The 21,007-nt window shown below is 42.7% G+C and overlaps 3 protein-coding genes across 4 annotated transcripts in view; all 3 read left to right on the top strand.

Annotated features, from left to right (window-relative positions):
- The window catches only part of adamts5 (ADAM metallopeptidase with thrombospondin type 1 motif, 5 (aggrecanase-2)), a 22,280-nt gene extending 16,676 nt beyond the window's left edge, over positions 1-5,604 (top strand). The window contains exons 5-8 of the mRNA XM_008325231.3: positions 631-814; positions 1,345-1,520; positions 1,608-1,783; positions 2,520-5,604. Of these exons, the coding sequence (XP_008323453.1) occupies positions 631-814; positions 1,345-1,520; positions 1,608-1,783; positions 2,520-3,237 (1,254 nt within the window). The 3' untranslated portion in view covers positions 3,238-5,604. The remainder of the gene's footprint in view (positions 1-630; positions 815-1,344; positions 1,521-1,607; positions 1,784-2,519) is intronic.
- Positions 5,605-6,209: 605 nt separating this feature from the next.
- Positions 6,210-17,850, top strand: adamts1 (ADAM metallopeptidase with thrombospondin type 1 motif, 1). 2 transcript variants are annotated; one of them, XM_008325230.3, is made up of 10 exons: positions 6,210-6,537; positions 7,787-7,921; positions 8,227-9,886; positions 11,364-11,704; positions 11,787-11,919; positions 12,319-12,776; positions 12,873-13,059; positions 13,140-13,318; positions 13,549-13,724; positions 13,992-17,850. In XM_008325230.3, the coding sequence occupies exons 3-10, from the start codon at positions 9,271-9,273 to the stop codon at positions 14,731-14,733; spliced, it is 2,832 nt and encodes a 943-aa protein (XP_008323452.1). In that variant the 5' UTR covers positions 6,210-6,537; positions 7,787-7,921; positions 8,227-9,270; the 3' UTR covers positions 14,734-17,850. The 2 variants fall into 2 exon arrangements, with proteins under 2 accessions (XP_008323452.1, XP_024918258.1); XM_025062490.1 differs by having other exon boundaries at positions 7,790-7,921.
- Positions 17,851-19,375: 1,525 nt separating this feature from the next.
- Positions 19,376-21,007, top strand: part of cyyr1 (cysteine/tyrosine-rich 1) — a 6,718-nt gene continuing 5,086 nt past the window's right edge. Inside the window, exon 1 of the mRNA XM_008325229.3 lies at positions 19,376-19,700. Within this exon, the coding sequence (XP_008323451.1) occupies positions 19,628-19,700 (73 nt within the window). The 5' untranslated portion in view covers positions 19,376-19,627. The remainder of the gene's footprint in view (positions 19,701-21,007) is intronic.

The following is a 21,007-nucleotide window of genomic DNA, read 5'->3' on the forward strand; positions in this document are numbered from 1 at the left end:
AATGAAAATGTATTCTGTGTTGGTCCCATATGTTGTGAGAACTCAGTTTCTCACTTTTTTGGCCGGCGACTGCGTGCATGTGTTGGCCCCAGTTCTGACAGGTTTTGGTTTTTTCTCTGACGACCACTTTACTGCTCAGAGTAACAATGAAAGACTACGCAACCTCAGACCTAACTTATTCTGACATTTCTCGATGCATGAATGCACATGAGAGCATTTTTTACAGTGGTAACAAGAAACACAAACACTGCAAGGACTCTGCAGTGAAACCAGATTAAAGAACTGTTTCCCAAAGAAGCTAATTTCTAAAAATGCCAGGATTATGGAATCATCTCCATAGCAGAGAAATACAGTATTTCATCCAGGGAGCGCAGGCTTTAAAGCGTGGATTTAAACTGATGGCACTTCACTTTCACAAGAGTTATTTTTTTAGGTTTTTTCACAGCCACCATATTTCTCTTACTCACAAAGTTGTGTGTTCATGCCAGCCACCATATTTCTCTTACTCACAAAGCTCATGCTTTGGAACAACTGAAACCCATTAAGTTCCACCAAGTCCTACTGTATAAACATCACATCACTGGCCATCGTTCTGTGCTCTTCATCTCCAATTATCCCTTCCTTCCTCAGGTGTCCAACCACGGCAGCTGGAGTTCCTGGGGTTCTTGGGGTTCCTGCTCCAGAACCTGTGGAGGTGGCGTTCAGTTCGCTCAGCGTTTGTGCAACAACCCACCGCCAAGGAACAACGGACGCTATTGTACAGGGAAAAGAGCCATCTATCGCTCCTGCAGTGTCACACCCTGTCCACCATCAAGTGAGCGTCAAAAAGAACTCTTCTAAATATTTTAATAATCCAATTTAAATGTGTTTCTGAAAGATGTTTCCACCACATCTCAGTACTAGGACCTTTATGCTAATCAGGCAAATGATGTATGAAAAACAAGCCCATAAAAAGTTCCTTGTGTCATTTCGGTGCCACCACAGGGCTATGCATATACAAACAATGACTCCAAAACACAGCAGGCACAAATAAATCATTATGAGTCATGCTGGTGATATTTCTCCCTGAAGCTGAAGCCTGTTCCCAGCTGACCCAGGAACAGTTTTCACATTCTGATAAATAAGAGAGATGATAAATGACGAACGTCATCTCGTATAAAATATTAAGATATAACAGAACCACAGGGACACAAATACAAAAAACAATGCACAAATCAGTACACGTCTTCTGTACAGACACATTCTAGGAAACAAAGCTATAGCCAAAAATATTTGTGATTGAAAATACTCCACAATTCATCCAAACCGGTGTAAAATCTTATTAAATACAACTTTTTTCCCCAGATAAAACCTTTCGTCAGGAGCAGTGTGAAGTGCGCAACGGTCCTCAGACTGATCCCAAAGGAGTGAAGACCTTCGTTGAGTGGGTTCCCAAATATGCAGGAGTCCTGCCCAAAGATACTTGTAAGCTGACGTGCAGAGCCAAGGGAACGGGATATTATGTGGTTTTCTCTCAGAGGGTGAGTGGGTCCAAAAAATATGTTACCAAATACATCACAGCAACAACAGATTTATGTTGTTGAGAGACTCGACGTTCATGTTTTCAGGTGGTGGACGGGACAGAGTGTCGTCCCCACAGCAGCTCGGTGTGTGTGAAGGGCAAGTGTGTGAGAACGGGCTGTGACGGCATCATCGGCTCCAGGCTGCAGTTTGATAAGTGTGGTATATGCGGAGGAGACAGTACAGGGTGTGTCAGAGTGATGGGCAACTTCACAAAGAAGAGGTGAGAACAACTCCTTTCCTCATGAATGGTCCTAGAAATGACTTGCAGTGAATTAAGTGACCAAATGAAACCTTTTTACTATTAAGATTACTGATTAGCCATATAATAAAATTCAAGTTATAATATTTAAGCCTAAATTGGGATAGTGGTTACAAGAAACTTGCTATGCTGTAAGTACTTTTTAAGACATTGTTTTGTTTGTTTTTTCACATCACTTTCTTCTGACATGACTTACCTTAAATTCTTTACAGGGTGATGATTGGAAAAAATTGTATAATGCTAAAAATGATAATTATGAATCTAAAGAACAGCCCTTTGGTGTTACCAAGACTTTGAATGAAGGGTAAAACTTTTTAAACCAAAGGAGTACTCTGAATTAGAAGACTGAAATCTGATTGGTTTGGCTCACACCCCTCTAGTCCAGTGGAGCATTACAATGTTGGTTTAACCTTCACCCCTTGGATTGTTTCCCTGCATGAAGGAACAAATTATTAGCTTACATGAAATGTGACACTAGCTGGTCTTAATTTGGCAAAAATGATGTAAACCTCACCGTTTAAGCTGATTTAATTTAATTTATTTTTAATGACATCACTTTAATTTAATAAACTACATTTTATAAACCCCAAACTATTATTCAGTCTCTGTGACTCTGTGACTTTAATAGTAACCAGAAATGCTTCTTTTAAATTCCACATTTAGTGACATACTGATGTGACTTACTCTCCCCCAACAGTAAAGGCTACACTGACGTGGTGAAGATCCCTCCTGGCTCCACCCACATCAAGATCCGTCAATACAAGGCCAAGGACCAGACACGCTACAGTGCCTACCTGGCACTGCGCCGGCCCAGTGGAGAGTACCTCCTCAACGGCAAGTTCATGATCGCCACCTCCGAGACTGTCATCCCTCTCAATGGCACAGTGCTCAACTACAGTGGTTGGAGCCAAAGGGATGAGTGGCTCCACAGCATGGGCCCCGGGCCCCTTCAGGAGGGTCTAGTGGTTCAGATTCTAGCAACAGATGCCAAAAAGCCTCTGGATGTCCGTTACAGCTTCTTCATGCCTCGCCGCATACCTGCGCAGCAGCCATCACCTCCACTGGTCGCCAATCAAAAGACAACCACCTCACACAGCACCACCACAGTCTCCACCACAACCAAATCCACCTCCACAACCAGAACCACCAGCACCATCACCACCAGTAGCACCACTACAGCCTCCGCTACCCCTCCTTCCCTGATCCTGGGACCAACTACAGCTTTAATTCCCTCGACGCCAACACCTGGTCCTCAGTGGGTAACCGGTCAATGGATGACCTGCTCCAGGACTTGTGACACAGGCTGGCAGAGTCGAACAGTGCAGTGTAAGGACCGGGACGGGAAACTGTCCAAGGGATGCATGTTGAACACTCGTCCATCCGCCTTCAGACAATGTCTGACGAAAAAATGCTGAGTAGCCAAGACGAAGGGAGGAAATTCCGAAGATGTTGCAAACTGTACTCCCGAAAGAGCCGACCATGTGACCAGCAATTGGACCTCTGAATGAAGGACAAATTGGACTGTAATTGTTAGTGCCTAGAGCGGTCATTACGGACTCTCATGCGTGTCGGCATGGGTGTATCTGACTGTATCCCAGAGAATGTTCTGGAATCACCGTAGCTGCACAGAGCACAGTTTCCATTGATTTCCAGGATTAACTAAGAACTGGAGCTGCATGCCATTTCCACTTGACAAAGACTGATTGTCTTCATGATGGCATCCAAGTGCTGGAGCCCTAGTGTGTAACAGCATGCGTGCAGTGTGTCCTTTTTTATGGTGTTTGTGTGTGTTCTTGTCACTGTGGGTATTTTACAGTGGTACCCTGTAGTTTTCTGTTATGAATGTGTCCAGGACAAGAGCCCTTGCTGCATCGTCCCTAACTGTTTTTGGTCACATGTTTCCTGCGTAGCACAAAAAGATGAGTTACGGGAAGATTTTTTTAAGAATGTGAAATCACTGGAAAGTTGACAACTATTGTAGCAGCCTTCGTAGCAACTACCCAAAAACCCCAACACAGATCGAAGCGTCAGGATTTCAAACAAATAATCTCCCTTCAGTCGTTGCTCTAAGCTTCTCTGATACTGAATGTTCAAGATATAGTTTTATCTTTTGGAACACAGTATTTCAGCAAGCTGTGGTGATTATGTCACAGATTTTATATGAAAAATAAAGGATTTATACCATTTCCCTTAAAAGTGCTTAAAAAAATTGGTCTTCAATTGGCCATTGGTCTTCGAAAATAAAAGCATTTCTGCCTGTGGTCACAGCTTCATTGTGAGGCTCTGTTTGAAGGCAATCATTTTAAAATGAGTTGTGTTTGTGGTGCTTCAAACTTAGAACTCTTGCTCGGAGCAATTTTTTTCAAGAAAACTAGTAAAAGGTTTGGCAGTACAAGTTACATTAAGATTATGCAAATCAGCCCTGACACATTTCTAAAAACAGATTCTGTATATACAGTATATATAGGTATATACTGTATGTAAGAGTATGCTGGCCTCAACAGAACAAAACTTCCAAAGCAAGTCTGACCAGGGGACAAAGTGACAATGACACTCCTCATTTTTGGAGAAACAAATCCAGTTTAGGGCAAAGCTTGATATTTTTGTTTGTGTGATTGGACAGTTTGTACGGTGAACATGTGTTATTCACTCTCAGTTCTGCTTGTATTTAATCATGATGCTGGTGCTGAGAGGTTCCATGTCTCAGTGTCTTATATTTTTCATTGTTGATGTGGTGGTGGTGTCTGTTTACCTGAATTAATGCTAATACGACAATGTGTGCCCTGGATACTCGCAACAACAAGAGACACAAAGGCAATCACTACTGTCCCTCTGCAGTTCAACTCTTTTATTGCTCTTCTTTGTTATGAAGCTCAGAGGTTTAAGTATGAGAAAACATTACCATACCATTTTTTCATTTTAGCCAAAGTTGCTGATGGGTGAAGTACCAGAATGTTTGATGTTGTTACATCTGAGTAATGATGTGTGAGTTAGACGCTGCAAAAAAAAGAAAGAAAAGAAAACAGGAAAGTTTTTTTGTGGACATTTTTTTATTCCATTATATTGTCAGTGGAAACCACCAACTGAAAGCACATGGCTTAGCATGAAGACTTGCAGAGATGGCTAAGTAAGCTAAAGCTACTCAGACAAAACAACACAATCAGTGTCTTAATTTGGTTATCTACTTATTATTCACTTGATGGATTTCTGTAAGAGTTTTAACTTTTTTTGTGCATGTTGTGTTTTCCTCCATGGCAAACCTCATCCATCTGGCACCAGTACAGCACAAGACAAACAGGGTCAACAAACCACTGACACAACGTTGACACTTGAGTCAACTTTACATATATTTGTTAGACTTTTCTCAGAGCAGTAAACTTACAGACACACAATATTAAAACATCCATCAGTCTGATCAGTTTTTCCAAGTATATCAGACCCACACACTGTCATACACGTAAACACAACACTCTTGGACCTTTCCAGTGGCAAAACTCTTCTCGACCAGACGACAGAAACACAGCACTGAACTTGTAATTTATTGTTTGTACAACTGGTATATTTGTGAATTTAAAGAAACAAAATAAAAGAAGCAATGAGAGGAGTTTTATTTATTATACTAATTTTTGTATCAGATTACTATTTAACTTGGGACATTGACTGTGCAGAAACATTCCATTGTAAGAATTTAGTGTTTTGTTTTTCTTTTCTTGTCATCCAGGTGAATATATGTACATAAAATCTATATTTGAAAATGTGTGTCTCTGTGTCATTTTTCTTTACTATGCATTGGTTTCAAATCAATGATAAAGTTGTTGTTTAAAGAACACCCCTTACTATGATGTTAACCCTTTTTAAACATCAGATGAGACCAGTGTTAACCTAAATAAGCTCATTTATAACCCATCCATCCATCCATCCATCCATCCATCCATTTTCATCCGCTTATCCGTTACCGGGTCGCGGGGGCAGCAGTCGCCACCCAAATCACACTGCACCGTACCAACCCCCCAAACCTTCCTGCGGGTGGTGAGTCCACTGGAAGGTATTAACCGCCACACCAATGACAGAGACATTGCCTCTGGGCCAAAGCGCCACTCATTTATAACCACTTACTAAAAATCTCACCTGCGAAGTTTAATGCAGGGTTCGTATGTCTTGGAAAAAAAATCTGGAAATGATAAAAAAAAAAGTAATTTTCAGGCCTGGACAAGTCTTGGAAACTAAGTTCACATCAAAAGTTATGGAAAAATCGTGGCTTTTTTTCACTTATTGATAACAGTAATAGCAACCTCTAATGTTGATTTAAAATTGTTCAACAGAAATTTCGTTTCTAAAAATCTCGCGCGTCGATTGGCCACTGTTCTGGTTAGGTCACGTGACGTTCGTAGCAAGGTGCAGATCAGATGACGAGATAATAAGCTAACAACAACCCGTAACACTGCCGGGAATGTTCTACTTGAAAAATATGTTGCTGCACACAAATAAGGATAAATCATGACCGGAGAAGACAAAGGAAAAAGGCGAAGCCAAATGTGCCGTATGCAACAAGACGTTTGATATCTCTAAAGTCAGAGAGGCGCCATTAACTAGCCATGCTAAAGGGGCAAAGCGTCAGGCTTCAACGGTTGCCCGCGAATCAAGCGCTATCACGGGCTTAAGACTCCAAACAAAACCCTGAGACGGCTACTGTGATACCGACTGTTTGTCTAAAGGTAGATAATGTACATTTTTCATATAACTCATGTGGAAACGTAAGCAATATGGTGGGGTATCTTATTTTGCACTTTTGTTGTAAAGTTTGTGTACTTTAAATTCTAAGTTTGTGCACTTTAGTATGACGTTTTATTATTAAATTATTATTGGGTACCTTCATTTGCATATTCATTTTTCAGACCTTTTTACCTCCGAAGCATTTATGCCTTGTGAATTTATTCCAAAACATAATTAAATACCTTATCTATGTCAGTGTTGGTTCAAACCAGACATGTCCACACTATTCCACAAAAAGTCGAGTGGGTGTAGGTTTTTGTTTTTCCACTGACACAGCAGCACACCAGACTTGACACATTTAATCAACTGATCTTAGTCTTCAGACAGCTAATTGGTCGAACTGTGTTCTCCTGGTTGGTTGGAACAGAAACTACAGCCACACAGCCCTTTAAGGAATCAGTTTAGACCTCCCTGCTTTAAACATACAGTATGTTTTTGTATAAAACTATAATTGTGATTAGGCCTATTTTTGAAACATTTCCACTGTGGTAATTTTTTAAGTATTTTTATTCCTGTATTTCATATTTGTATAGCAATAGAAAGTTGCTGCTAAGTCATGGAAATGTGTTGGTTAAAATGTGTACAAACCCTGTTAACGATAACACATGGATCGTTTTTCATCTTTACATTCTAATAAGATTATCACCATTTAATTACCATTACACATCATCTACAGTAATGAACAAATATGAGACAATGTGTCCATAAACTTAAGTGTAGTAAAAAAATCTAAACTCCTCAAAGGATGAACATGTGAACCTGTACAAAAAAGATTTTTATTTTGGATGAACATGTGAACCTGTACAAAAAATGGGACCAAAGATTTTTCTTTCTGGTTTTTAGAAAGATCAAACGTCTGTGTTTTAGATTATTTAAAATTCTGAGTGAAATCAGTGATGTATCCACGTACAGTACAACCTGTAATACTGTCAACAGATACACATCTATAGGGTATTTTTTCAGCATATAATTATTTTTATTTGAACCACTTTAATATAATATAATCTCATGGTGAATTCGGTTAACAACAACGTGGTTATCAATTAATTTACCCGCATTAGCCCTAAACTGTGTTCATATTTGTGCTGATGCTGCCCCCTTGCGGTGTATCTTGTCTTTCCCTGTTAGTTAGCGCAAATTTAAATCTGATATAAAGGCGCCACCCTACGGATTGTTCATGCATAATTCCAGCAGGGCCCTGAAAAACCTCTGCGGTTCAAGCCTACCACCTTGTGGAGAAGTACTGAATTACTGCCCGGCTGTTTGGCGCCTTGTTGCATTTAAGGAGGACTTAGAAGAATCTGCGTCAGCGATGGTGTTTTTCCTGTGAGTCACAATCAGTCAACGATGCCAGTAAATACAATACAAGTGTTTTACGAGTGTGATTAACAATTAGAACAAATGTACCTCATTCATCAGTGACGTAGATGTGATGATGAATGTAGTATACGTTTTAAATGAAATTGTGTTGTTTTTCATCTCATGATATTCATCTTTAACCACCTTTATACCAGTTTTGGGAGATTTTCCCTCCCTATTTCTACTGTTCTGAAGCAAGTGTGGTTTAATTTGACTTTTTGATAACAACAGGATTTCTGCCGCCTCTTATTTCTGTCTGTTTGAGTCTCTAGGTCTAAACCCCTGCCTGCTCCAGAAGGAGAGGACGCTGTAGGAGCACACAGGAGGACGGGGGCTCCTCCTGCCTTGGTGTGAGCGCTGAGGTTTCTCCTCGGAGGATCCGCTCCACCTTAAGACCTCAGTGGCCCCTCAATGCTCCTTTCCACCCGGGGAGAGAGGAGCGGTGGATACCGGCCACAGCGCACCACAGCCGGCTTGGCACAGAGGAGACGCAGGGGGAAAAGGGAGAGGAGGAGATGTGTATGGCTCCAGGAGCCCACGGCCACTGTGACACAACCACACAGCACCACAGCAGCCACTAGAGGCTAGAAATAACCAGAATAAACCCCATTAGGTTATAAAGTGGAGCACAGCCTTAGTGCCAAAGTTGAAGCTTTAATTTTGTTAAAATGAAAATCTATAATTAAATTTAACGTTGATGACTGACACTAATCATCATGTGATGGATGAGTAAAGTTTCTACTGTAAAAAGTTCTCAGTTCTCCACAGACCTCCCTTGTGTATACTTTGAGTGGTGATTATTATGGCAACGCTCCAGGTCGCTGTTGCGTTTTCATTGCGCACGGGGTTTGGCCCCTCTTACATCAAAGGCCCCTCAGAAAAGGGGTGGACCCGGGGCAGGGGCATATAAGGGAGGCACGGCTCGGGTGTTAGAGCAGAGAAAGACACAACTTCAGGCACGGGCCAGCAGAGCAAACAAACGCCTGCCCCGAACTCCAAGCAGACAGAGACCGAAACATCTGCTGACTTTTGCAGAGACCTGTTGGATTTTACTGCTGAGACCCAGCCCCTGTTCTCATCTACTGAAAGGACTTTTTTTTAAATAAAAACTAATTATTGCAACAAGTCCGATCTGCACCTAACTTTAAACTTTTGCACTGGATTTGACCCATCTTTTGATTTTAAGCGTGTGGACAATTTTAAAGACTTGGGTTTTGTAGGTTTTAGGGTGGAGAGTAAAACAGTCCTTTATACGGATTTTACTTGGACTAAATTGTGCGTTTTCTTTCCTTTTCCACGGATTTCACGGTTAAATCATGTGGTTTTCCATTGGGTTAATCCTGTGCGTCAGCGCGGTTGTGCAGGGCGCATGGGAAGAGAGCACCGTGGTGCCGGTCAGATTGGACCCGCTGGTTCGGTTTGAGAGCAGAACAGAGCAGTGGCGGACCGTGTCTCCAGAGGAGGAAGAGAAGGTGGCGCAGATGAGGGTGTACCGGTTGGATGTATTCGGCTCCGAGTTTCTGCTGCAGCTAGAACCCGACCAGACCTTCCTGGCGCCGGGTTTCGTCTTCCACGTTGTGGGGACTCCCGAACCCACCGAGGAACCAAAGAGCGGAGCCGAACCGAGCTGCTTCTACTCCGGCACGGTGAACGGAGAGGAGAACTCTGCGGCTGCGCTCAACCTGTGCGACGGCCTTGCGGGCGGATTCTACTATCAGGGTGAAGAGTACTTCATCCAGCCCCTTAACTCCACCGGTGAGGAGGAGGAGCAGGAGCAGAAGGAGATGGAGGTGCACAGGATCCGCCGGAGAGGTCGGCAGACTTTTGCCGAAGAGGGGAGCTCCAAGTGTGGGGTCAATGAGGACGAGGCGCGGGTGCCAAAGAATCTGGAGAAAGAAGCGCCGCGCAAAGGAGCAGAGTCACAGCAGACAGGTGAGAATGAAAAACTCCGCCTGGTTATAAACCGAAATCTCAGACCTGCTCACTTTAGAATGAACATGGGCGTGAGCAGAAGTTTCAGGGACAGGGCTCAAGTTGGTTATACTGGCCATCCTCTTAAAAAAAGAAAAAAAAAAAAAAAGAAAATCACAAAGGGAAAAAAATGCCGACTTTTTCAACAAAATGGTTAGTAAAAAACGAAAAAAAAGCAGAAGATAATTTCCACTGAGGTCAAACTCAAAGCTTATCCAAGAATATTATCTCTTGAAACTAAAACTTTTGAGATTGAGGGAGCAGCAAATTTTGTAAAGGTCTTCTTGTAGATCCCGAATCATACAAACATTACTGACATTTCATCATTTATATAATTGGATCACCTGCAAATTTTTACATATTTTACAATGAATTTAGACTAACTATTAAATCTTAGAGCATTTTTTTCAATGATGATTCAATTTCCACCCAATCATCTCTTGGTAGTAATGACAGAGAAAACTAAAACTCCAAATGACTTTTCCTGTCATAATATATAATAAACATGTTTTATTTAGGACATCATCTGTCCTAAATAAAACAAAGTAACTTTAGATAAAATCTTTAGCCAATCTTTAGCCACAGCTAATAAAATCCAGGTTTAGAAGGGCTTGCTGATTTCTTGATAGACATTACTTTGCACCTGTATGACTTTGAAAACTCTGAGAAGCTTTAACTGATTAACTGGCGTTCAGTCTGTGGATCAAACTGCAGTCAGCTGGAGCTGTTCATGTGCCAGGATGTGCTGTGTGTGGAATGGACTCAGCTACCTTTTTGACAGCAGGGAAGGGAAAGAAAAGAGGAGGGAGAATGAGGAAAGAGGAGGGGTGAAGGGAAGTCTATTAGGGACTGGAGGAGGTGTGACCGAGGAAGGGGAGGGGGAGCAGTGAAGTTGGAGCCAGCCAGGGCCCGGCGGTGCTGAGACGTGTAAACGCCCCTCCTGGTACGTCTTGAGCTTCTTTTTTTTCCTTCCTCCAGGAAGGATTTTCTCCCATTTTTCCCACCAGAGAGGGTCATTTTAGGAATGTGGAGAAGGAGGAGGAGCAGCTGTCGGTGGTATGACGCTGAGTCATGGCAGCCACCTCTTGCAGGCACATCTGGAGTCTGTACTCCTAGGAAAAATGGGAGAAAAAATGAACTTTTATTGAGAACAGAGGCAGAGTTTTACTTTGTGCAGTGGCCTCCTGTCAAAGTTAACTATTTATTCCAGGGGAAAATTTCAGATCAGAATTTCCTGTTTAGTCCATATTCAGTTTTGAATATAACCTGACATGCATGTAACTTCTGCATGTCTTATTGAATTTGTCCCATGAATACTTTCTGATCATTCTGTAATGGCAAACCTTGAGGGTCACTGCTAATACACCTTAGTGCCTTAATGCAGGAGAACACAGACCTGACCCTTGAACCATCCTAACCAACCCTCTCTTCATCCCAGGTCACCACAGAACCAGACGCTTTGTGTCCACGCCTCGCTACCTGGAGATCATGCTGGTAGCGGACCAATCCATGGCTGAGTTCCACGGTGCTGGCCTCAAACCCTACCTGCTGACCATAATGGCGGTGGCATCGCGCCTCTACCGCCACCCTAGCATCCACAACTCCATCAGCCTGGCAGTAGTGAAGCTGCTGGTGGTGTATGAAGAGGAGCGAGGCCCTCAGGTGTCATCCAACGCCGCCATGACTCTGCGCAATTTCTGCCAGTGGCAACGGCAGCACAACCCGCCCAGTGACCGACACCCAGAGCACTATGACACCGCCGTGCTCTTCACTAGAACGGTAAGACCAGCATCTCTAGATAAGTGACTGGTGTTAGTTCATTAGCATTCAGATGTTAATTTTTCTCTCTCTGCCTCTGCAGGACCTGTGTGGGGGACACTCTTGTGACACCCTGGGGATGGCGGATGTTGGCACCGTGTGTGACCCTGAGAGAAGTTGCTCCATTATTGAGGATGATGGACTTCAAGCAGCATTTACTGTGGCTCACGAACTGGGTAAGTGTGGGAAGAAAATGTAAAAGTCTAGTAGAAATACCAGTATTTTTATCTTATGCAGACACAGGAACTTGTCAACTGGGAAATTTAGATCTAACACAAAATTCAACTCCTTTAAACTTACTGATAGAAGCATAAGTGGATCAACCACTCCTTGCTTATTATGGACTTATTATGGACTTCTTTATTAGTAGGATAGAAAGAGTAAACAATTCAAAAATATGTTTTCCCATTTTCAATTTTCACAATCTAGTTCTGGTACAATCTGGTACAAAAAATTTAATCAAATCAAAATAGAAATCATTAGAACTTATTGGAACCTCATCTAAAAATGCTCAGATATAACTTTAAATGACTTTTAAAGTGGTATTAAACTGTAATGTCCTCTCTGTCCTGCAGGCCATGTTTTCAACATGCCTCACGATGATGCTCAGCTATGCTCAGGGGTCAACGGGGCCCACTGGGGCTCTCACATGATGGCCTCCACTCTGTCCAACCTGGACCAGCAGCAGCCGTGGTCTCCTTGCTCTGCCCTCATGATCACCACCTTCCTGGACAATGGTCATGGTCAGTGTCTTCTGGATAAACCGGTCAAACCTCAGACCCTGCCCCAGCCACTGCCCGGGTCAGTGTATGACGCTGACCATCAGTGCAGACTCACCTTTGGTGATGAGTCCCAGCATTGCCCCGACCTGAGCACCACCTGCGCTGCTCTGTGGTGCACAGTGACCACCACCAACGGTTTGCTGGTCTGCCAGACCAAGAACTTTCCCTGGGCTGATGGAACACCATGTGGACATGAGAGCACCTGCCTAGCTGGACAGTGTCTCACCAAGAGCCAAGCTGCCAAACATCAGGTAGGTGTCCTCTTCAACAAGTAGCAGGAGTCAACAGTGAGTAGTGTCTCAGTCTGGGTTCAGCCATGCTCAAGCTTTTATGTCTGGTGCTTTCAGACTCCTGTCAACGGTGGTTGGGGTATGTGGGGGCCCTGGGGCGACTGCTCACGGACCTGTGGGGGAGGAGTGCAGTATTCCTTCCGCTCCTGTGACAACCCTTTGCCCAAAAATGGGGGCAAGTATTGCGAGGGCAAAAGGATCCAGTACCGATCCTGTAACACTGAGGCCTGTCCTGATAACAACGGTGAGAAAAATACTATTGATTGTGGATTTTGGTTTTTACTTGGTGAAGTGAAAGTTAAATGAGCTTTTTCTCTCCCTCAGGCTTGTCTTTTCGTGAAGAGCAATGCCTGGCTCACAATGACATGTCAGCCCAGGTGTCCCTGGGTTCTGGAGAGGGTGTTGAGTGGGTGCCCAAGTATGCTGGAGTCTCACCCAGAGATCGCTGCAAGCTGGTTTGCCGGGCCAAGGGAACTGGATACTTCTTTGTCCTCAAATCTAAGGTGAGAGCTACAAAAATGGATTTTCAAGTATTAGTTCAAAAGTATTTTAAAAGTTCAAAAGTGTCTTCACTTGTGTGAACCTGCACCAGGATCAGCCACTGTTTCTACTTTTAAGCCCTGAGGTTAAACTCTCGAAAGAGAAAAAGACACATTTGCTGTTGGGTCTGGACACTTACGTAACTGTTTTGGAGTCGACCTGACCTATATTTGTTTTACTTTGCTGCCCCCAGGTGGCGGATGGAACACCGTGCAGCCCAGACTCCACCTCCGTCTGTGTCCAAGGCCAGTGCGTGAAAGCTGGATGTGACCGTATCATCGGCTCCACCCGAAGATTTGATAAGTGTGGAGTGTGTGGCGGGGATGGCTCCACCTGCAGGAAGATGTCCGGCTCTCTAGAACGTTCCAGGTAAATATGCAACGCTGAAATGTTCTTACAGAGCTATGGTTTGTTTGGGATCTATTCATGCATTAACATAATTGTCAAATATAGAGAAGTTTCTTTGTAAGGGCCGTAAATACCATAAATTCATAGCTTTCTGAGAATCATAACTTACTAGTCAATCTCAGATGTAAACCCTTCCCTCAACAACCCAGAAACATTCTGACTGCATCTTTTAGTGACGTTCTGTCCATCATGTAAGAGCTAAGCTTAACCACTGTGTCTGTTTTTCAGGCCTGGTTACCAAGATGTTGTTACAATACCTGCTGGTGCCACCCACCTGGATGTTAAGCAACGTGCCCCTGGTAACGGTCGTCAGGATACCAGCCACCTGGCCGTGCGTCGCCAGGATGGAACCTACCTTTTAAATGGTAACTACAAACTGATGACCATGGAGACTGATATTGCCCTGCGTGGGGCACTGTTGCGCTACAGTGGCTCAGCTGCCAGCCTGGAGCGCCTTCGCAGCTTTGCCCCACTTCCTGAGCCCATTACCATCCAGGTGCTGTCTGTAGGAGTGGCCCCCAGGCCTCGTGTGAAGTATAGCTACTTTACCCCTAGACCCCACAATGGCGGTTCATCCAATAACAACAACGGGGGGCGCCGTCAGTCCATCAACGCTATCCGAGAGGTAGATGGAGCTGAGTGGACTCTGAGGGAGTGGGGGCCCTGCACCCAGACCTGTGGAGGAGGTGTACAGCAGAGAGAGGTGGTGTGTCTGGACCCTCAGGGTCGTCCCTCCAGAGATTGTCCAGAGGAGCTGCGTCCATTAGCCTCTCGCTCCTGCTCATCTCTGCCCTGCCCCTCCTGGTTCCTCGAAGAATGGTCCACATGCTCCAAGACCTGCGGTCGGGGCTTTCGCAGACGTCAGCTGCGCTGTATCGGTCATGACGGCCTCAATCTTAATCACAGCAGCTGTGACCCCAAAGTCAGGCCGCGACCCCTGCTGGAACTGTGCAATCAGGCAGCCTGTTGAGGACTCGCCCCTTAGAACTCTTAATCTTGGCTCATCCATCTGGCCTTGAGATGAAACATCAGACGTACCTCTGTTCGTCGCTTCTGAAAATGATCTAAAGAGATGAATGTTTACATCCAGAGCTGATTTAGGTTCCTGAAGGGAAGAAGAGTCAGGACTCTCAAGAACAATTGCAGCCCATTCCCTTTGTGCATCACCAGGAGCCGCAGAGGCACTGCCACAGAACTGCAGCAGCAAAGACTGAGCGCAGCTTTGCTGCCTTTCTGTCCTCAGCACATCACAATCCTGACTCTTACAGAAGCATGCTGCTTACCGTGCCAAGGTCATGCTTGTTCATGTGTGTGTGACTGTACGTATGAGGTGTTCGTTTTTTTGAGTGCATGTTAATTGTGTTTGTCCAAGCTGGGCTGGACAAACACCTTAAGGGATAGTTCAAGTTTTTCAAAACTATGTTTGTAAAACATGGGTGCAAGCACCAATGGAAGAAGAAAAAAAAAAATTTATAGACACTTTTTTTTTTTGTTTTAAATATATCTTATGTCTCAACCAGTCTTTCTCTCATGCCAAAGACCCTGGAAAAAATCAGGAGTTCTTAATTCAACACCACTTACCGAAGTGGGTTTAAACGTCTTTTTCTATGACACAAGGCCTTCATAAAGGTAATGTGGATTTATCTGAGTAACAAAACTCTTACCAAATCAGACGGGAAAAGCTCCAGTGAGCTAAAAACACTTTTTTGCTGGTGTGAGAGAAGAATCACCATGTCTGACAATTCCATGTTCTAAAGATAGTACACAAACAAAAGTCCTAGAACCAACAGCCCATTTCCCCAGAGAACTGCCTCTGCACCTGGTTGTCAGTTTCTCACACGACTACTTTTTGACAAACCTGAACTATCCCTTTAAGGGTCAGGATGTGGACGGTTGTTTTTAAGAATATATAGAAATAAATGAATGATTCTACTTGCTCACCCCATCAGGTATGGAAAATAAGATTAGCTCATTGTGTTTATTTTCAAAACTTTGCCAGTTATATATGAATATATATATATATATATAAATGTGTATGTGTATTTTTTTTTATTTATCATAAACCTGTAGCACTTCAGCCTTGTTTTTACCAGTGGCACATTTTTAACACCTAAACGTCTCTAGATGCCTCAGTACGTTGTCCTTCAGCCATATCTTGCCCCCCCCCACACAAAACCTTCAGTGAGGGAATTTTTTTAAGACCAAAGAATGGTGTATGTGTGTGTGTTTGAGTGTGTGTGGAGACCTACAGAGGGACTTGTCTCCTGCTACTACTTCATAAGTAAGTCTCTCCTGCCTTCTGCGAAGGCATCGTGTTGTTTTTTTTCTGCTTGTTTGTTTTCTATCCAGTTTTGTTTCTCTTTTTGTACAAAATACCTGTAATTTTATTTATTTTTGTACAGCCGGTTAAATATAATCATGTGGCTTTTTTAATATTATTTTTATTTGTTATTGAGATCACAGAAGGAAGTAGAATATATAGAGTATTTATACAGTGTTTTATATATATATGGTCCTAGGTTCATGAATAAAGTATCACATTGACTTGTGCATCTTGCATCTCTAGAGTGTTTTGTTCAATTTTGGTACATTCGCTGATATTAAAGAACAACAGCCTGAGTCTGTGTGGCCTTTAGGTGGTGCTGTGAAGCAGTCATTATATGCTTTTTTGTATGTGATATAAAAGGAGGGTACACAGGAATTTGTTTTTTGAAAAACAAACAAAAACATCCAAATACATGTATGTCATGTAAAGACCACTACATATGTATGGTGTGAAAATGCTGCCCTCTGCCTGCCAAGCTTTTTCTCTCCTTTGTGATCTGCAAGTATTTCAAGCGTAAATGTGGTTTTCTTTGAAAAATAACCCTAGTAGGTGGCAGTAATTCAATCCAAAGTTTGCAAAAGCTTCCTTTAAAAACCAGAGAAGAGGAATGTGGTTGGGTAAGGGATAGTATGATGTGACACATGAGGACCCAAACTACTGTATGTAAGTCATACATTTCTAACTGGTATTGTCTTTTGTTTTGCACAACACAGTTTTACAATAATGTGATGCAGTGATTTAGTTCTAATGTTAGAAGATGTGTAGTTTATGAACCCCAGCAGGGTGTAATTTAGGTTTGGTTTCCATGTTGTCATTGATGTACAAACATGGCTACCAGCCACATGTAACCAAATGTGATGGTTGACCGTTTTGATCCCCTACGACCACACTGGTGCCCTCTTCTGGTGACTACAGGATCTTAAATCTTTTAGACTTGTTTCGTGAGCATGGCAATGATCTTCCTGTCCGTTAAAACGCTCCACTGTTATATCTCAATCCAGTGTGGTGAGAAATCTTCCACAGCCACTGCATGACCCCTTCAGGTAATATAACTGTTCTGGCAGTGATCTGGCGACAGGGGGATTCTAGAGAGCCACCTGCTGGTTAGGGAGGTAACTTCCTTTCACGAATTTGCCAATTTGTGTCTGGGTGCCCATTATTTTCATGCCAGTGAAGATGCAGGAAAGAAGCCTTTTCACTGCCATTGGACATCCACTGTGGCCCGTCCTAAATAACCCCCAAATGCTGTAGACCCCCAACTTAGATTGTAAAAATATTGGAGACCTGTGGTTAAGCACTGCAGTAGTCAGAGCCTGAGGAGGACCATCTCCTGCCTCCTTGGCTCTTGTGTGGCACAAAGGAAATGATTATCTTGTAATTATAGACCGTTAAGAAGAAAATTGTCCCCCTTTATAATCTGCATAATTGCACACGCGGTTAGTCCATCTCAACTCCTTGTTTTTGACATGTTATGGCTTTTTTTTTTCAAAAACTGACAAAAACGTTATTTTTATTTTTTAATTTTTTTTATTTTTTAGTCATGAAATGAAATGTCAGCATCCATCTGTTACTTTTTTACCTGCTTGTTTATTCATGTCTTAGCATCACATCATTACAGCTTAGCAACAAAGCATCTGGAAGCCATTAAGGCCCATGGCTGCTCAGTGTGGGTGGCATTTAGCCCAGAGCAGAATTATGGTCATTCCACTATAAACCCCTAGATGTCTGCAGAAGTCTGAATAAATCATGTGAGTTTTAATCCAATTTCAGGAAATTGAATTATTTATTTACTGCTGATAATATGAACCGAATTGCTGGAATATAATTTGGCTATTTAATGATGACTTTTATAGTCGAGCATAAGTGGCGTTTGTCAGACTTAAGTATTTCCACCACCTAGGGTGGAGTAATTGTGCCAAAGTTAATTAAGCCTTTGTGTTACTGACGGCCTCATGACGATGCCATTCAACATTTTTCTGCTGCCTCTAGTTTAATGTAAAGAAATCTGCAGAAAAAAACATGATGGTGGAATGTTCAAGAAAAAGTGACCTTGAATAGAACTTATAATCAAATGAGAGAAAAGAAGAACTACTACATTTTATGTAATTTCTAGAAAAATGTCTTTCTTTGAGCCTTTTAAAAATATACAGTATATCAAACTTGTTTCTTCTCCATTTCCTTTCTTCTCTGAGGTTTGATTTGTCTCAGGTTCTTTCTCGGTCGCCCGTTTTCTGACATCATCCTAACTTTTTATTCACTGAGTGTCTGTGGGATTATGATGTTTTCTGGCCATTTAAGACTTGTTTTTAGATTAAAAAAATAGCTAATTGCATCATACTTTTCTGCATTCATAGACACCATCACTTTAAACCAGACTGCAAAAAACACTGTTGTAAACTATCACAGGGTCTACTTTATGGTCATACTGTAGTGACTATTACAACCAGTCATTAATGTATTTTAGTCAAGCCTGTGATAGTGATTAAACCAATATTTCAACCTGGGCCTAATTCTTCCTTATTTAGCAGCATTCCTTCACATAATGTCATCTCCAACAAGATCCATTGTTTAAGAACATCAAACCATTGATATATTTAACAATTATATTATAAATGCACCTTTTCTTTTACAGTTAATAGAAATAAATTAACCACCATTTTGCTATCTAGTCTCTAGCATATTCAAATTTAAAGTTAAATTCAGAGTATTGACAAGGGGAGGGGGGTTGCAAGTTAGAAATTGTGACTGTGTTCAGGAGTGCACCCAAAATATTTATAATATATGTCCTCCTCTCTCTTCTTTACTTTTCCTGGTTTTTCTATGGCCCTTTTGAATAAACTCACACCATAAATAGATATGGTGTTCTGATAAAAAGAAAACACCATTTCTTATGTGGTCAGCAGCTAAGTCAGAGGTCAAGGGACAAAGAAGGAGGCAGATGTGCTGGGGGTGCCCGCTATACTTGGGTGGCCCTGCCCACCCCTTCAGAGGCGCCCCTGCAGCAATTAGGAGAAAAACAACAAAATGTGGACACAGAAATATTCCACATTTACACTTTGATGCTGTCATTATTTTTAAACTTCAACATTTTTGATGTCTGTTGTTATTAAATGGTCTCTGTAGCGCTTTGGTGATCTTTTTGGATAAGGAAAAAAACATTTACGTACATTATTATTATTATTTAATTAACCTTATTTTGAAGTGACATGGATTTTTGAGAGATTAAAGAGGGGGCGGTGTGGAGGAGGAGCAGAGACTCCCAGCCAGTAGGAGGTGGTTGGACACACACACACACACACAGAGAGAGAGAGAGAGAGAGAGAGAGAGAGACAGAAGCTCTCACACGTGGAGGATCAAACTCTGTTCCACTTCAGGAGAAACTTCATCTGCTGCTGCCTTCTTTCCTGAGTGGGGACACACGTGACAGTTATGCTGCCTGGAGGAGCAAATAGGTGATTGTTAGTGCTGGTCGTGCAGCTGGAGCCACTGCTGCCGCTGGAGCAGGGACGACGAGCTTCGGCTGAGGACCCAGACCTTGATGGAAAACCTGTGGAGGAGGACGCAGGCGGGGAGGTGGTTGGAAAACTCGCTGCTGCTGTGTTTATTCAGCGGTAAGTCCTTGTATCAACAGGGTTCTCCGTGAGACAGAGTTTCTTGTCATTTCCACCCAATCGCAGTTTTACGTTTGCATTTAACAGCCGGGGTTTTCCGTGCGTTTTAGGTGTGACTCGTTTCTTCCAGACTCTGGAAGTCACTGATGGAGAGCTGGAGCAAATGTTACGTGTTTAGTTAAAAAAAAAGAAAAGTGGCGGGATTTAAATGAACCATTTTACGCATGGCCTTTGAGAAGAGTTAGACGAAACGCAAAGAACTGTTGGAAACTTTTTTGTCTGGATAAAGTCTGTGTACTGGAATCAGTTAAAGGTGGTTGTGTACGTCTCTTTCTCTCTCTCTCTCTGTGCGTGCGTGCGCGCGCGCGCGTGAGAGAGAGAGGGTGTGTGTGTTGGGGGTTGTTTAAGGACATGGTGCCATTGTCTCCCAACGTGTGGAGAGACGGGAGCCAGGTCCTCCAGAGGACCACCCACCCAGTCAGACACACAGCCAGCTGATAGGACCTCCCTCGAGTCATTAACACGGGGATCTCTTCAGTTTGTAGACAGGAATGTGTGGAGTTTAATCCAAATCTGAAAAAAACACCACTGAGTCCTGAAGGCATCATCCTGCAGAAAGTTTTCCATTCACTTGCATTAAGGATTTATCAGGTTCTGACGTATTGTCAGAAATACATTTAAGTAACATGACAAAAGTTAAGCACATTTATTGTCTTTTTTTAAAACCTTTTGATGATTCTTCTTATGGGAAGATAAACTTTTTCGTTTTTCTTGACCAAAGCCTATTGAGAATGGCTCATAGGAGTGGTTCTACCCCAATGTCCTAAATAAAATGTTGACTTGTGTTGTTTTTGTAGTTAAAGTATTTTAGTTCAGAGGTAGAATCCAGTTACGTGGAGCAGTATTTTATCAACAACTCCTGTGTTTTTGTGAGCTAAAAATGCTAATATTCCCCATAGACTTTGATATAAACGAGTTAGTTCATTAAAGTGATACTCAGGGAAATACTTTTTTACACTAACATCAACTCCGTTGCCATAGAATTAATGAAACCGACATTAAAAATTATTGGAGTCATTGTTTATGTGTGCCTTTTTTGCCACATCTGGTTCTCACAGATGGTGGCGCTATCAGCACAGTCACTACCTCCCACAGACTGAACTTAAATCAACCCGATCTCTCCCCTTTTCATGTGTTTCCCCTGCTTCGTTCAAAAGCACTGTAAAAACAAACAGCTCTGCCTGTCTGTGTACCCGTCTCAACCTGCTGCTGCTGCTGCTGCTGCCGCTGCCGCTGCTGCCGCCTCC

Source organism: Cynoglossus semilaevis, chromosome 14 (assembly GCF_000523025.1).
Source record: "Cynoglossus semilaevis isolate Cse_v1.0 chromosome 14, Cse_v1.0, whole genome shotgun sequence".
Lineage (NCBI taxonomy): Eukaryota > Metazoa > Chordata > Actinopteri > Pleuronectiformes > Cynoglossidae > Cynoglossus > Cynoglossus semilaevis.

Coding starts and splice junctions, on each gene's coding strand:
- adamts1 (XM_008325230.3), top strand. CDS start 9,271: ATGTGGTTTTCCATTGGGTTAATCCTGTGCGTCAGCGCGGTTGTGCAG. Junction 9,887..11,363: donor AGCAGAGTCACAGCAGACAG/GTGAGAATGAAA, acceptor TCTTCATCCCAG/GTCACCACAGAACCAGACGC. Junction 13,060..13,139: donor GGCCTGTCCTGATAACAACG/GTGAGAAAAATA, acceptor TCTCTCCCTCAG/GCTTGTCTTTTCGTGAAGAG.